This window comes from Vigna umbellata, chromosome 6, assembly GCF_029865625.1.
Source record: "Vigna umbellata cultivar VRB3 chromosome 6, Vumbellata_1.0, whole genome shotgun sequence".
NCBI classification, from domain to species: domain Eukaryota; kingdom Viridiplantae; phylum Streptophyta; class Magnoliopsida; order Fabales; family Fabaceae; genus Vigna; species Vigna umbellata.
The window spans coordinates 8,915,732-8,928,690 of record NC_142170.1 but is presented as its reverse complement, the minus strand read 5'-3'; the positions used below and the strand labels follow the sequence as shown (position 1 = coordinate 8,928,690).

Genomic DNA, 12,959 nt, shown 5'->3' with positions numbered 1-12,959 from the left:
GCGGTTTCTGAATTAATTCAATCACAGAAAATATCAACTGCTTGCTTCCAAAACACTCGAGCAACGAAGCAGACTTTGGATCAATTGCTTCATACAAAATGCTCCAACTCATGCTTGATCAATTGAACTGCTGCTTGACAAATTCGTCTGAACAAAACGATTGAAACAGATGATAAAGCATAGATTCGCTTACATTCGACGCAGAGTCAAATTCCAAATATTGGACGAAATGCTTCAGTGACACCTGATTGATTCTTGAACTGAACGTAAATTTCAGCGTCACCTCCAGAATTCCGCTTGTTAATTGCACCGAGCAATTCATGTTGTCTTCACTCGAAACAGCTACTGCTTTGCGGATTCAGGTTCCAATTTAGTTTAATTATTGCACTGAAAAATACCGAATCAATTGCAATTGACAAGAGCAGCACTGCATTTGAAATGTCAAAGGCTCTGATAATTGAATTCACCGTAAGTGTGATTACTCCACCTGTAACTGGCCACCATCGCTAGGAGATCTTCAATTCAAATTATTTGCTAATTCAAATTCCAAATCCAAAAACGCACCACAACACTTTCACCACATGCGCCAGTTTCAGTTTGCACTTTACATGAATTAAAATTCAATTACAATTGATTAGAAAACACCAAATTCAATTCTGTTCACCTCTGCACGTGAATCCGTTCTGCCTCTACGAATCACGTGAATTCAATCCATCGTCGCTTAATCAACGAATGCGGTCCTTCAATGAAAGACGCCTACCATTTACCAATCACCGAACAAACATCACAGAATGTTACAGAAATGTTGGATCTGTCATCAAAATGTTGGATCTAAGCTTCGATAACCAAATACGAATATTCGACTTGTGTTTAGATTGAGATTAGAACCTGTTAGGGATTTTGATTCAATTTTCTATCACAAACTAACAATGGAAACTCTGAATTTTGATCCAGAAATTATGGAAGCTTACTACTGAGAACAAATTAAATCCAAGAAGATTACTTGAATGTGAAGATTTACTTCTAAGAGATGAGACAGAATTAAACACATTTCAGTAGGTAAACAAAACATGTTAGAAGACATTATTTGACGAAAACATGAAGCGAATGATAACAAGACAATAAGTTCAAGACAGAGAACAAAGAAGAAAAGATGGAGAAACTTATAATAAGAATGCAAGAGTCTTATATTAGAACCAAACATAAAAACTAATACCAGGAACAACTAATCTTTTCTTGCCAATATAAAAAATACACATTTATTTTATTTTCAGCATCACATCACCATCACGCTCAATTCACCAACCAACACAATCTTGATCAAACACACAATTAAAAGGAGATAAATAAAAACAAGGTATAGAATAAAAATCATGGCACACTAATTTTGTAATGGTTTTTCTCATAACATCGTTTATCACATTCCAAATTTCTTTGTTTCTCTCTTAATGGTACATTAAACATTCTCCTTATTCTTTTTCTCTAAAATAATAGTGGAGGCAATGAGACATTACCATGTTAAAATGAGAGAAGCCATTGAGAATTGTCTATTGGTAGAAGTTTTATCAGCCTCTTGTTGAGAACAAAGGCAACTGAAGCCACCAACCAAATTCGCTATAACATGAGTAAATGCCAAAAGCACTGCTGCAGCCAACCCCAGCACGAGGCCTTGTGGCTTGGATCTTTACTCTCAAATATCCAAAATCTCAACTACTTAAGCTGGTTAATTGGTAATCAACTAAAACAACTATTGCATCTTAATAGAAATTTCAAAAGAAAAAAAAAATAAAAATTTTTGAATGTACTTATAGAATTAGCTTCAAGCATGCCTTAGTTTTGTGCAATTTCAGCTTCAATGCATAGAATCACAGCTGTGACATCCATGACCTTAAGCAAGAAGCACAAAAAAATGTCTCACCACTTACATAATCTTTCCTGTGTAGTTTAATTCAGTGTTAGCATTCTCATGCAGGTCCTTACTGGAGGCTGGAGTACCTTTAAGCTAATTGCAGGGAAAAAAGCACTTGCAAGATATGACACTGAAGCTTATAACCAAATGCTTCAAAGTGCTAGACGGAATCCAAGACCTAAATTGTATGGCGTCACACAAGTCCGTTTATCAACTGAGTTAAAGCAACAAACAACACACTCTGGCAAGCAACATTACTGCATTTAATCAATGTCGTTCGAAGTGTAAAATCAAAGAGTTATATACCTTATTGCGAAAAACATACAGGGTTACAGAAAAAGTACTCCCACTTTCACATCATCCCAATACCAAAAGAAAAACATCAATAAAGTAATAACCCAATCACCCAACAAAATTATGAAAAAAAGAGAGTAAGAGTAATAAGAATCACTCAGATCCGATACCAATTTTCCTTTTCCTTTTCCTTTTGGACCCAATTGTCATCTGAAAAGCTACACAAAAACATGCACAGGAGCTTGTGCCACCAGCGCCGACCCTGGTGTAGGTGTATTAATAGGTGGCCCCGCCACACTTGGAGGATTTGGAGGGGCAGATTCCTCCGGCGGAGGTGGCGGCGGTGGCGGCGACTGCTGCATTGGCGGCGGCGGCGAAGATGGGTTGGTGTCGGAAGGAGGAGGAGGGGTTGGATTTGAAACCGGAATGGTTGGTGGGGTAGGGGGGTATTGAAAGGAGGGAGGTGGGGTTGGTGGATTGAAATTGGGGGCGGAGATTGCAGGTGGAAGTAGATGTGAGCAAGACCCATCAGAACATTCATTTGCAGTTGTGTGGTGGCGGCGGCGTAGGATCCCCAATCCCAAAACCAGACCCAGAACAACGAGCACCGTGACTATGAAAATGAAGATCTTTGTTGCTTTCCCCACGTAGCACATTGTCTTGTTCTTTTTTCTCTGCAGCTTGGAAAACAGATTTCGTAAATGTCGAAGATTGTGGGGCTTTGTCTGTGTGTCCTACCCTGAAACTTGATTTCCTTTTCAGTACAAGTTCTTCTCCCAGTATTCGTTCATCTGCTTCAGTGTGTGGGTCTTCTGCTTTCTTTTTCGTCTTTTTCCATTGTTGCGTTCTTCTATGCTCTTTCCATGCTCCCTACAATGCACCTGCCCTTTCCTTAACGGCTAGAAACACAGTAATTCACGTTACGAGAGGTGCATAAACCTATAATTTTAAATGTTAATAGCTTAAATCAGAGATTAAAGACCAAACAGCTTTTATTATACTCCAAGGTTAGATTATTCTTAAATTAAATAATAGCATGTAATAACCGATTTTCTGGTCAACTAATCTTCTGAAAAAAACTGCCATGAACAACTCTGATATACACACACATACTCCATCTAGCTAAACATTATGATCATGGTTGCACAAACTTTATGCAGGTGTATGGGACGTCAAAGAAGACTCTTTCGTATTTAAATTTAAATTCAATTTATATCCATTAATTTATTAAAATCTTAAAATGTGTAATATATAATATATAAAGACAGTGGACAAGAATATAGAAAATCCACCTATATTAATGGTAACAAACTGCTTCAACTACCACCAATAATAAAGCCAAAAAAAATCATCAAGAGAAGTAATAATATTAACTATCATGTTAACATATATGATTATAAAATAGAAGTTAAATTGATTATTTTAGAACATTTAAAAAAATGAAAAATGATTACACTTTTAACTTCATAACTTTATATATAATCATAATTAATTACAAGGTGAATATTTCTATAATGATATTTCTCTATTCTATGAATAGATTTACTTATATCATTCATTAAATTAGATTACTGTTGTTTTGATAAGTTTTTGGACTGTATAAGTAAAGGTCTTTAGAAAGTAAATAAACTACAGATGTGAATAATACTTAAAAGGATATATAAGAATAAAATATCAATTTATATTAGTGAAGACTCAATTTATTTTAATGTCGAAGTTAAGAATAATTACAATGGAATATGGAAGAATGTATCTTCAAATAGTTGCGTAAGGATGATAATAAATGTTTAAAAAAATTAATTGATTTTATTGGTAAAAAATTAAACATTATTAAGGTCTCATATCACGTAGAATATTTTCTTACCAACACTTAATCTTTATATTAATATCTTTTATCATGTGTAACAAAACTTTTTCACTTGTTATAGACTTTTTATCGTATTAAATCTTAACTATATTATGGCCTTTTACATTATAAGTTTATCATTAACATAATTCATGATTTTGTTAATATTTTTAATATAGAACAAGACCTCAACCTAACTATGGTTAAAATAGAAGTCAATTACAATTTTAAATGAGAAATTTTCACAATACTTGTATCAAAACTTCTTACATTCATTATAAAATTTTATCTATTTGAAACTAAAATCTAACTTCTCTTTATAATTTTAATGTTAAAATACCAATTTAGTTTTTTAGTTTGTTTTAGTTTATTTAATATTAATATTTTTTAATAAGATTTTATTTTTGATTAATTTTGTTCAGTTTAGTTTTATTTTCTAATCTTATTTGTGACAAGTCAATTTGGTTTTTTAAATTTTAAAAAAATATTCACGTGTTAAACTAGTAGTACCATGTGTTGGGGTCAATAACACGTAAGTATTAGGTGTTATATCCGTTATTTTTGTTCAAGTTAGTCATAATTTTTTTAAAAGTTAAACAATTTTATTTTTTTATAAATTGAGACCAAATTAAAGTTTTTGATTAAAATAATATTTTGATTTCTCACATCTTATTATTGTCAAATTTCTTTTATGTATTCTCTCAAAGTTTAACAACAAATACTACCGTATCAAAATCAAAACCCTATAAAACGTTAACTAGTTTATAATTTCTCGTCACGCTTTTTTTTTTCTTAAAAAAAAATAATTGAGTTAAAGGAGTAAGATTTTGATAAACAATGTGAACTATAAAGATTTGATACATACACATAATGATTGTTTTTTACTAAGTGTTATTTTAAACTTTGACTAAATGTTATTTTAACCATTTATATGTCTTGAGACTATAAATGGTGAGTAACTTTTAAAACCCAAAGTGGAATCCAAGAACTTGTGCCACAAAGTAATATATTTCGACTTCAGCCCCAATATTTAAAAAAAAATGAACAAATGTTTAATTGATGTATATTCTAAGTTTTAATCATCCAATATACTAGGTAATTACTTTAATTAATAAGAATTAATTTGTATTTTTTTAATCTCTCATCATGATTAATAAGTATGAACTTTCAAGTATAAATTATTATATTTAAACCCATTTAGGTCTGCTTATAGTTTATTTTCACTATTTTTCGTAAACACAAAAGAAATAGAAATAACTTTGTGTGTCTGTGTGTGTATATATATATATATATATATATATATATATATATATATATATATATATATGTGAAGGTAATGATGACACTTTATTGGAGAAGAAAACTCTCTTAATAAAGCTATTATACATGGATAGAAACTAAAAGTAGGAAAAGTTAAAGGGACAATAAGAGGAAGTCATCAAGAAGTAATTTCTTCGTGAAATTTGACCCAACTTTCCAATGCTTTCTAACACTTTAAATTTTCATTCTTTTTCTTTCTTGACAAGCTTTTGTTTAAAATAATATTAAAATAAATTACTTCATGATAACTTGCAACAACAGCAACATGGTTAGTAATAATGATGATAGTGATTTCAAATATTAAACCGAAGAATGGATAGTGTATAAGATATGGTGAAAATTAAGTTAAATGATTTCAAATTTATATATTTATCATTCTCACTAATACAACAAAAGTATCTAATTTAGTATTGAAATTTTGTTGGATTTTTTTTCCATAAAAATAATAATTTTGAAGTTGTATTTAATATAACCTCATTTTCATATTTCACTAAGATATTTTTATATTTGAGGATGCTTTTCTAGATTACATTTTGTTATGATATTTATAGTCTTGTAAAAACACGTTTTAAAGAATTGATATGAACCTCTTCACCTATTATTATTCTTGAATGTTAAGAAAAGATTTCTCTAATTAGATCATTAGTATCATATTTTTTAAAAGGAGAAGAAGTTGAATTTGTATTATTTTCATTTATATATATATATAAATTATATTATAAAAGTAGCACAATTTTTATTTTCAAATAAAAATAATGTTTCAAAAAGAAATCATCAAAAACATTATCATAGTAATCTTTCCGTTAATCTTTTTTTCACTTTTCATTAATTGTAGACTCACAACCCCATTAGAGACAGCACAGAGTGAGCCCACTACTAAAGCCTGTTATTTGTAGCTACTAATTTCAAAAGACATTTTCTTCTTTCACCTATTATTACTAAATACACCAATTTTAAACAAAAAGACTAAAATACCCTCTCTCAAACTCAAAAAGTACTTCCCAAAATAACATAACGAAAACCAATCACCAATAATAAGATCTTATAATCTATATGCTTACATATTAACATTATAACACATAATTTCTTTAAACTAACAAAATTATAACTGTAACATTTCTTAATAATTGATACATATCCGTTTTATAGGTACATTAGTACTTTTACATTTCATAATTTTAAATATAGTAAATCTGAAAAGAATATTTTAGTCTTTTAAAATATTTCACTAATAAGTTATCTCACTTATCGGTTTAAACAATTTTTATTACTCTGTGTCATTATCACACGATGCATTTTCTTTAAGTTGATTTCATTCTCACAGTTTGTTTAACATTTTATCTATGTTTATGATTTTTCTAGAATTCTGTTTTATGCAAATGTTTTGACGTGTTTATTTCCTTTCATTTTGAATCAACGCGTTAAGATAAAATATATACCATCTAATAAAAACAAATTAAAAGATAATAGCTAGAAATTAGAACTAAACAAAATAAAATAGTTTATAGAAGCTAATTCAAATTTTAAAAGAAGTATGATTGAGTTCAAATTTTATATATATTCACAAATATATATAAAACTACCATATCATCTCACGAATAATTTTGGAAATATTGGGAAAATACCTTGTTCTAAACAAAAAAAATTCAAGAAATTGATAAGACCAAAGGTAAAATGTATCTAATCGTGTACCACAATAAGAATAGTTATTATTAATACAATACTTATAAGGAGCAATTTTTTAAAAAAAAGTTTGAATTTATAAATTTGTTGTTCCTAAACTTAAACAAAAGAAAACACGTTAATAATTTTATTAAATGATTAAAGAAGCTATTTTCACAAGGATCACGGGGATATAATGAAAATGAGATGAAAATATGTTTTGGACTATCTGTATTTAGGGAACTTTTGTCCAATCTTTTTCCATTTTATTAATATTGGGATACGATCACGTTTCTAAACACAGTAAAAAAAATCGAATAAAATTGATATAATAATATCATTTATAATATTTTGGAATTCGTTAAACGCGTTTTTCAACCTATACAACATTCGTTCCGTTCAGTGTCCAAAAACAGTACTAAATTGAGACTTTTATGTTTATCTTTTCGTACATTAATGTCCAATTTTGAGAACATAATTTGTAATGAAATGAGGTTTAATGGTCATCTTATATTCAATGGCTTAATATATATATATATATATATATATATATATATATATATATATATATATATATATATAATAACGAAACAGCGATTTGAAAATTTTAGAAATATTTATTAATTTTTAAATATGAATTTTGATATTATTATAATGAAGTTGCGAAGTAGGTGTGTAGACGATTGGAGTAACAGAGATATGGTATTGCTGGGAAATTGAAGAGAGAGGAAGTAGGAAAATGTGTAAAAGACTATGAATGTAAAATAGCAGTAATAAGAGGTAGAAAACATCGAAGACTTAGTTGATGGTATCTTAGTGTGGTGAAGTTAAGTGCATTAAAGGTAAGAAGAAAGCGTGGAGAAATGAAGGCAGAAGCTAAGCTTAGTTGAAAATAGCTTTGGAGGAAACGTGGTTATGGTGGTGGTGCCTCCTATCTGATAATTTTCTGAGGAGAGACAACTGTTCGAGAGAGAAGACACAAAAACCTTGAGAATATAGCATGGTCTGTGCCACGGGTGAGTTAACCAGTACCTGCAGTAGCTGGGAGCGATTCAGTTTCTCCAGATCCACGAATACTGCTGAGTTTTGGCGGAAGGAAGGCGAGGAAGAAGACGAATGGGAGGGCATCGACTGTAGCACGCGGAACTGCGCCTGAAGAAACCTCACGTACTTGTACGCTTCCTCCAGGAGCGTGCCTTGGTCCATTTTCTTGTCCCACGGCATCAGTTTCTGCAGGCACCGGGTTTTCTCGCTCAGCTTCTGTCTGCGTTGCCGAGCCAGGTTGCTCTGCGGGATCACCGGGGACTCCAAACGCTGCCGTTTCGGCTGGGGCTGCTCCGGGGAGCGGAGCTGCGGGAGGCGGAGAAAGGGGGTTGGATGGTATTGGGGGAAGAATTTGAAAGGTTGAGAGGGTTCGGTTTTAGGGACAAGGATTTTTGGAGGCTCTGCGGTTTGCGGGATTAAGGTTGGGTCGTCGGTTAGGGAAGCCAAGGTGGGGAAGCCGTCCGCGAAAAGGGAAGGGTTGAGAGAGAGGAGTGACTGTAGACTGGTGCCGGAAAACATGGGGTCCAAGGAGGAGCCGTCGCCGGAATACATTATTTGCAGAGAGAATGAGAGTGGAAGAAGTGAGAATAAGGAAAATGGGGATATATAATGGTATATATATGTATATATATAATAGGTTGGTGACGGTGAGAGAGAAGAGAAGAAAGGAGTTAATTATGGATAATTAATGTAGCCATAAACAATACTGTATAGTATTCAATAATAATTAGAGATTTAATTAGAATGGTGAATGATTTGGATTCTTTTTTCTTTCCAGTTGAAATAAAAAAACTAATCCATGTATTATCTCAATAAACTTGACAGTCATATTTTAATTTTTTATTAATTTTAATTGGTTTTTATTTCATTTGTTAGATTGAAGAATAAAGCTTATGAATTGGTAGGGTTTATTAGTGAGGGAGTCGTAACGTTACACAAAACCTATGGTGACCTCGTAGAAAGGATATGGATGAATTAATTTTAGATTTTATTAAATATTAAGATTTATTAACGTTAAACAAATCCTGTTTTTTATTTTTAAGAACATATAAAAAAAAGCACAGGTTAGGTATATTATGAGGCAAAAAGAATATTTAAATTAATATCATTACCTGAGAGAAAGTGAGAAAAATGAGAATGAGAATAGAAGTAACAGGTGGAATGAGAAGAATGGGTGCGTGCAGGTATGACAGTATATGTGTACGTTGGTTGGTTTGTTTGTTTGTTTATTTTGTCTGCGTCTGATACAATTTTGGGCTTCTTGTCGTTCTTTTTCCTCTTATTATTCTGACACTGTTGTTGTCGTCAACTTTTCCTTTTTCTTGTTATTTAGTTATGGTTTGAGGCATGGCTTGCATCGCAACCGTTGCATGTCATCACCATCAGACGGCTGGGATGCTTCATTCTGAAAAGGTAATGTTTCGTGTTCTTTCATCTTCCATGGTAATTATAAGGGAATCAGTGAACCAAGTTGTTCCACATTATTCACACGTTCTTCCAGTGGCATTTTGTTACAATGAAACACTATGCTCAATCATTATTATATGCACCAAACGTGGTTTTACATTTAAAAAAGAAAAAAAAGAAGGTATCTCAAAATTATGATTTGCTTATAAATAATGGTGATCCGTGTTATGTTTCTGAACATTAATATGACAAAAGTATATATGGTTTAATTTAGTTTTAGTTATTCGCCCAATATGATTTAGATAAAAATAGTTTTTTCTTTATATAAAAAAGTAATTTTTTCTTTTTCATTATCCAAAAATCAAGTGAAACGACAAATGTTAAGAGAATGTGGCAACAATAAAGACGACCAAAGCAACAATACCATTGATCGAATGTTACAAAAGCATCAAAAGTTTAGGTGTAAAATTGTCATTTTCCAAAGGAAGCATCGATTTTAATAAGAACTCAGATATTATTTAACAATATATTACATCTTAATTCAACGTGTCATAACTTAATCAACCATAATTGTTTTATTTTAACATTCACCTTTATTTATAAAGACTCAAAAATTTATTAACAGCATAAAAGTGATGCCTCAATCGTTGTTTCACATAAAAAACAAAAAAAAAACTTGGTATTTTTACGTGAATATCATTATTTGAGCACCATATTTAAATTTATAAAAATAGATGAACTATTTTGAGAAGACTTAGTACATACCCATGTATATATAACTTAATTGTTATTAACCAAAACAAATTGGTAATAGAAAACTTTAAAGAAGGGATTAAATAGAGGCTATACTTTATTTTGGAAGATACTTAACGATCTAATTCTTAGGTTAGATCTAATTCATTAATGAAAACTTTGATTACAAATAACTATAACTATTTAATTATATTTTTGCAATTTTTTTAAAATTTTTTCATAGATTGAGAACATGACTATTCTTTATTGTCATTTTTTGTTTCAATCATAAAGCAAATATTGAAAAAGAGTTTATTCTCAATGAAAGTATATGCAAAAGAATTGATGCAAAAGTGTGCTAATTATTGTTTCAAAATAGAGACTACTAACCTTGTTCTATATTTATCAACTTATTTGTATTCATTCAATTTGGTTTTATAAATCCATTTGACTCCTATTGTCTTTGCTCTAACTTATAGATTCATTAGTTTTGAGGTTTGATTTTTCTCAATTGATTGAATTTCAATGTTCATAGTTTTCCTCCATTTTGCATGTTGAACAACTTCTTCAAATAGAATCGGGTCATCACTAGTGACATTGTAGACCATGTATGCTACTCCTTCTTCTTCTTCTTCTTCACTCAAGCCTACACCACTGACACAATCTCTCATCCAAGTTGGTTTTCGTCTCTCTCCTTTGAACTTCATTTATTTCACCATCACTTTCAAGCTTCATGTCTTCCTCTAGTTCATTTCTAGCATTGTCATCAATATATTGCTGCTCACTATAGAATTCATCATCACCCCATATCAAATCAAGTTCAATATGTTTTTGTAATTGGTGCTCCAATTCCAACTCTTTTCTTCTTAAAAAAGACAACTTTGGTAATCACAATTCTCTTGGTTTTAGGATCAAATAGGCGATAACCTTTGGATTCACTACTAACACCGAGCAAAATGTAAGGAAAATTCTTATCATTAAGTTTACCTCATGTGGCATCTGATATATGTACATGAGCTAAGCATCCCTAGACTCGAAGGAGTTTGATAGAGGGTTTGATTCCACTCCAAGCTTATTGTGGTGTGATATTCTTCATAGCATGTGTAAGACAACGATTCAGTAGATAAAAAGCCAAATTCACTACTTCAGGCCAAAAGGATTTGGGAACTCCTTTTACTAAAAGCATACATCTTACCATGTTCATAACAATCATGTTTTTATGTTTAGCGACTCTGTTTTGATGTGACATGTAGCTTGTGGTAAGTTGTCGTTTTATACCATTTCATCACAAAATGATTTGAAAGCTAGAGAATTAAACTCTCCTCCTCTATCTGTTAAGAGACATTTGATAAACTCTCTAGCTTCCTTTTCCACCACAATTCTTGTATGGCTTGAAACACTCCAAAGCAAAAGAATTAATAAGTTTTTGTGTCATATCAGAAGGTTAATATGATACTCTTATGCCAACAACAACCATGCGAGAGTCATTGCCACATTTAACAAAAATGTTTAGTCTTAAATACCAAATCAACGAAATCATTTTTACCACCTCACATGTGATTACAACATCCCGAATTCAAAAACCATGACTTTTTGTTGACAGTAGTCATCAAGAGTTAACTTTCATGTGTCATCAAGTTTTGCATAATTTGCCTCTTTGTTCCATTGAGGACACTTATATTGAAAGTGACTCAACTAGTGACACTTGAAACATTCCACATTTTTCTTAGAGAAAGATTGTCTTCCTCTACCACGTCCATGACCATAGTTAAACTTTTTACCCCTTATGCGACCTCTTCCTCAACTGCTTTATGATGTTAATACTAACTCATCATCTTGGTTAACTCGTTTGAATTTTCGCTCATGAACCGCCAAGGAGCTTCGTAATTCGTCCATGGACATGTCTCTATGTCCTAATATTCTTCAATTGAAACGACCACATAAGTGAAACGTGTTGTCAAGGTGCGAAGTATTTTTTCAACCACCTTGGAGTCTGACATATTTTCTCCATTATTATGCATCTTGTTGGCCACTACCATCACATGTGCAAAGTATTATGTGATGGTCTTTGTATCATTCATATCAAGCACCTCAAAATCTCGCCTCAATGCGTTAAGCATAGATTTCTTTACTCATGCATTTCCTTCATATTTACATTTTAGAGAATCCCACATAATTTTGGGGGTACTCCTATCCAGAATTTGCTTAAAAAATAGTTCGCTCAATGACCCAGAAAAAAATAATGTTTTACCTTGTGATCTTCGAGTCTGGATTTCTTCCATTGTGCATAAGTCAAAACAATGTCCTCTTTGGTTCTCTACACCAATTTTGACCAAGCTCCTAAAATCCTTTGCACAAACCAGATTCTCCATTAATTCGCTCCAATGGTCATAATGCTAACCATCAAAGTAAGGGATCTTGGTGGATAACTTTTCACTTTGCATTTTCAAAACTTTTTGAATCTCACAAGCTCTGCAACTTTGTGTATGAGGCCCCTTAGAGCTCTTATAACATTTCATTTTGAAAGTGTATATGAAAGAATTGATGCAAAACTGTGTTAATTATTGCTTCAAAACAGAAGCTATTATAGCCAAACACAATACAAAACGATCACTTACTGTAATAATAAACTAATTCTAAAAATAGGATTATCCCTATTGACCATGATTTATTCAAAAAAACAGAATCAAACAATAAAAAACCTGTTTCACTAAAGGAGATTATGGTTGAAGTATCTTCTCGGAG

The 12,959-nt window shown here is 31.5% G+C and overlaps 1 protein-coding gene across 1 annotated transcript; it reads right to left on the bottom strand.

Annotated features, from left to right (window-relative positions):
- Positions 1-7,718: 7,718 nt before the first annotated feature.
- Positions 7,719-8,687, bottom strand: LOC124832828 (transcription factor bHLH117). Its single transcript, XM_047307138.2, has one exon. It carries the CDS (start codon positions 8,625-8,627, stop codon positions 7,914-7,916), a length of 714 nt encoding a protein of 237 aa, XP_047163094.1. The 5' UTR covers positions 8,628-8,687; the 3' UTR covers positions 7,719-7,913.
- Between the last annotated feature and the right edge of the window lie 4,272 nt (positions 8,688-12,959).

What these genes read in the sequence shown, in the direction of transcription:
- LOC124832828 (XM_047307138.2), bottom strand. Translation starts at nt 8,627, where the DNA reads ATGTATTCCGGCGACGGCTCCTCCTTGGACCCCATGTTTTCCGGCACC.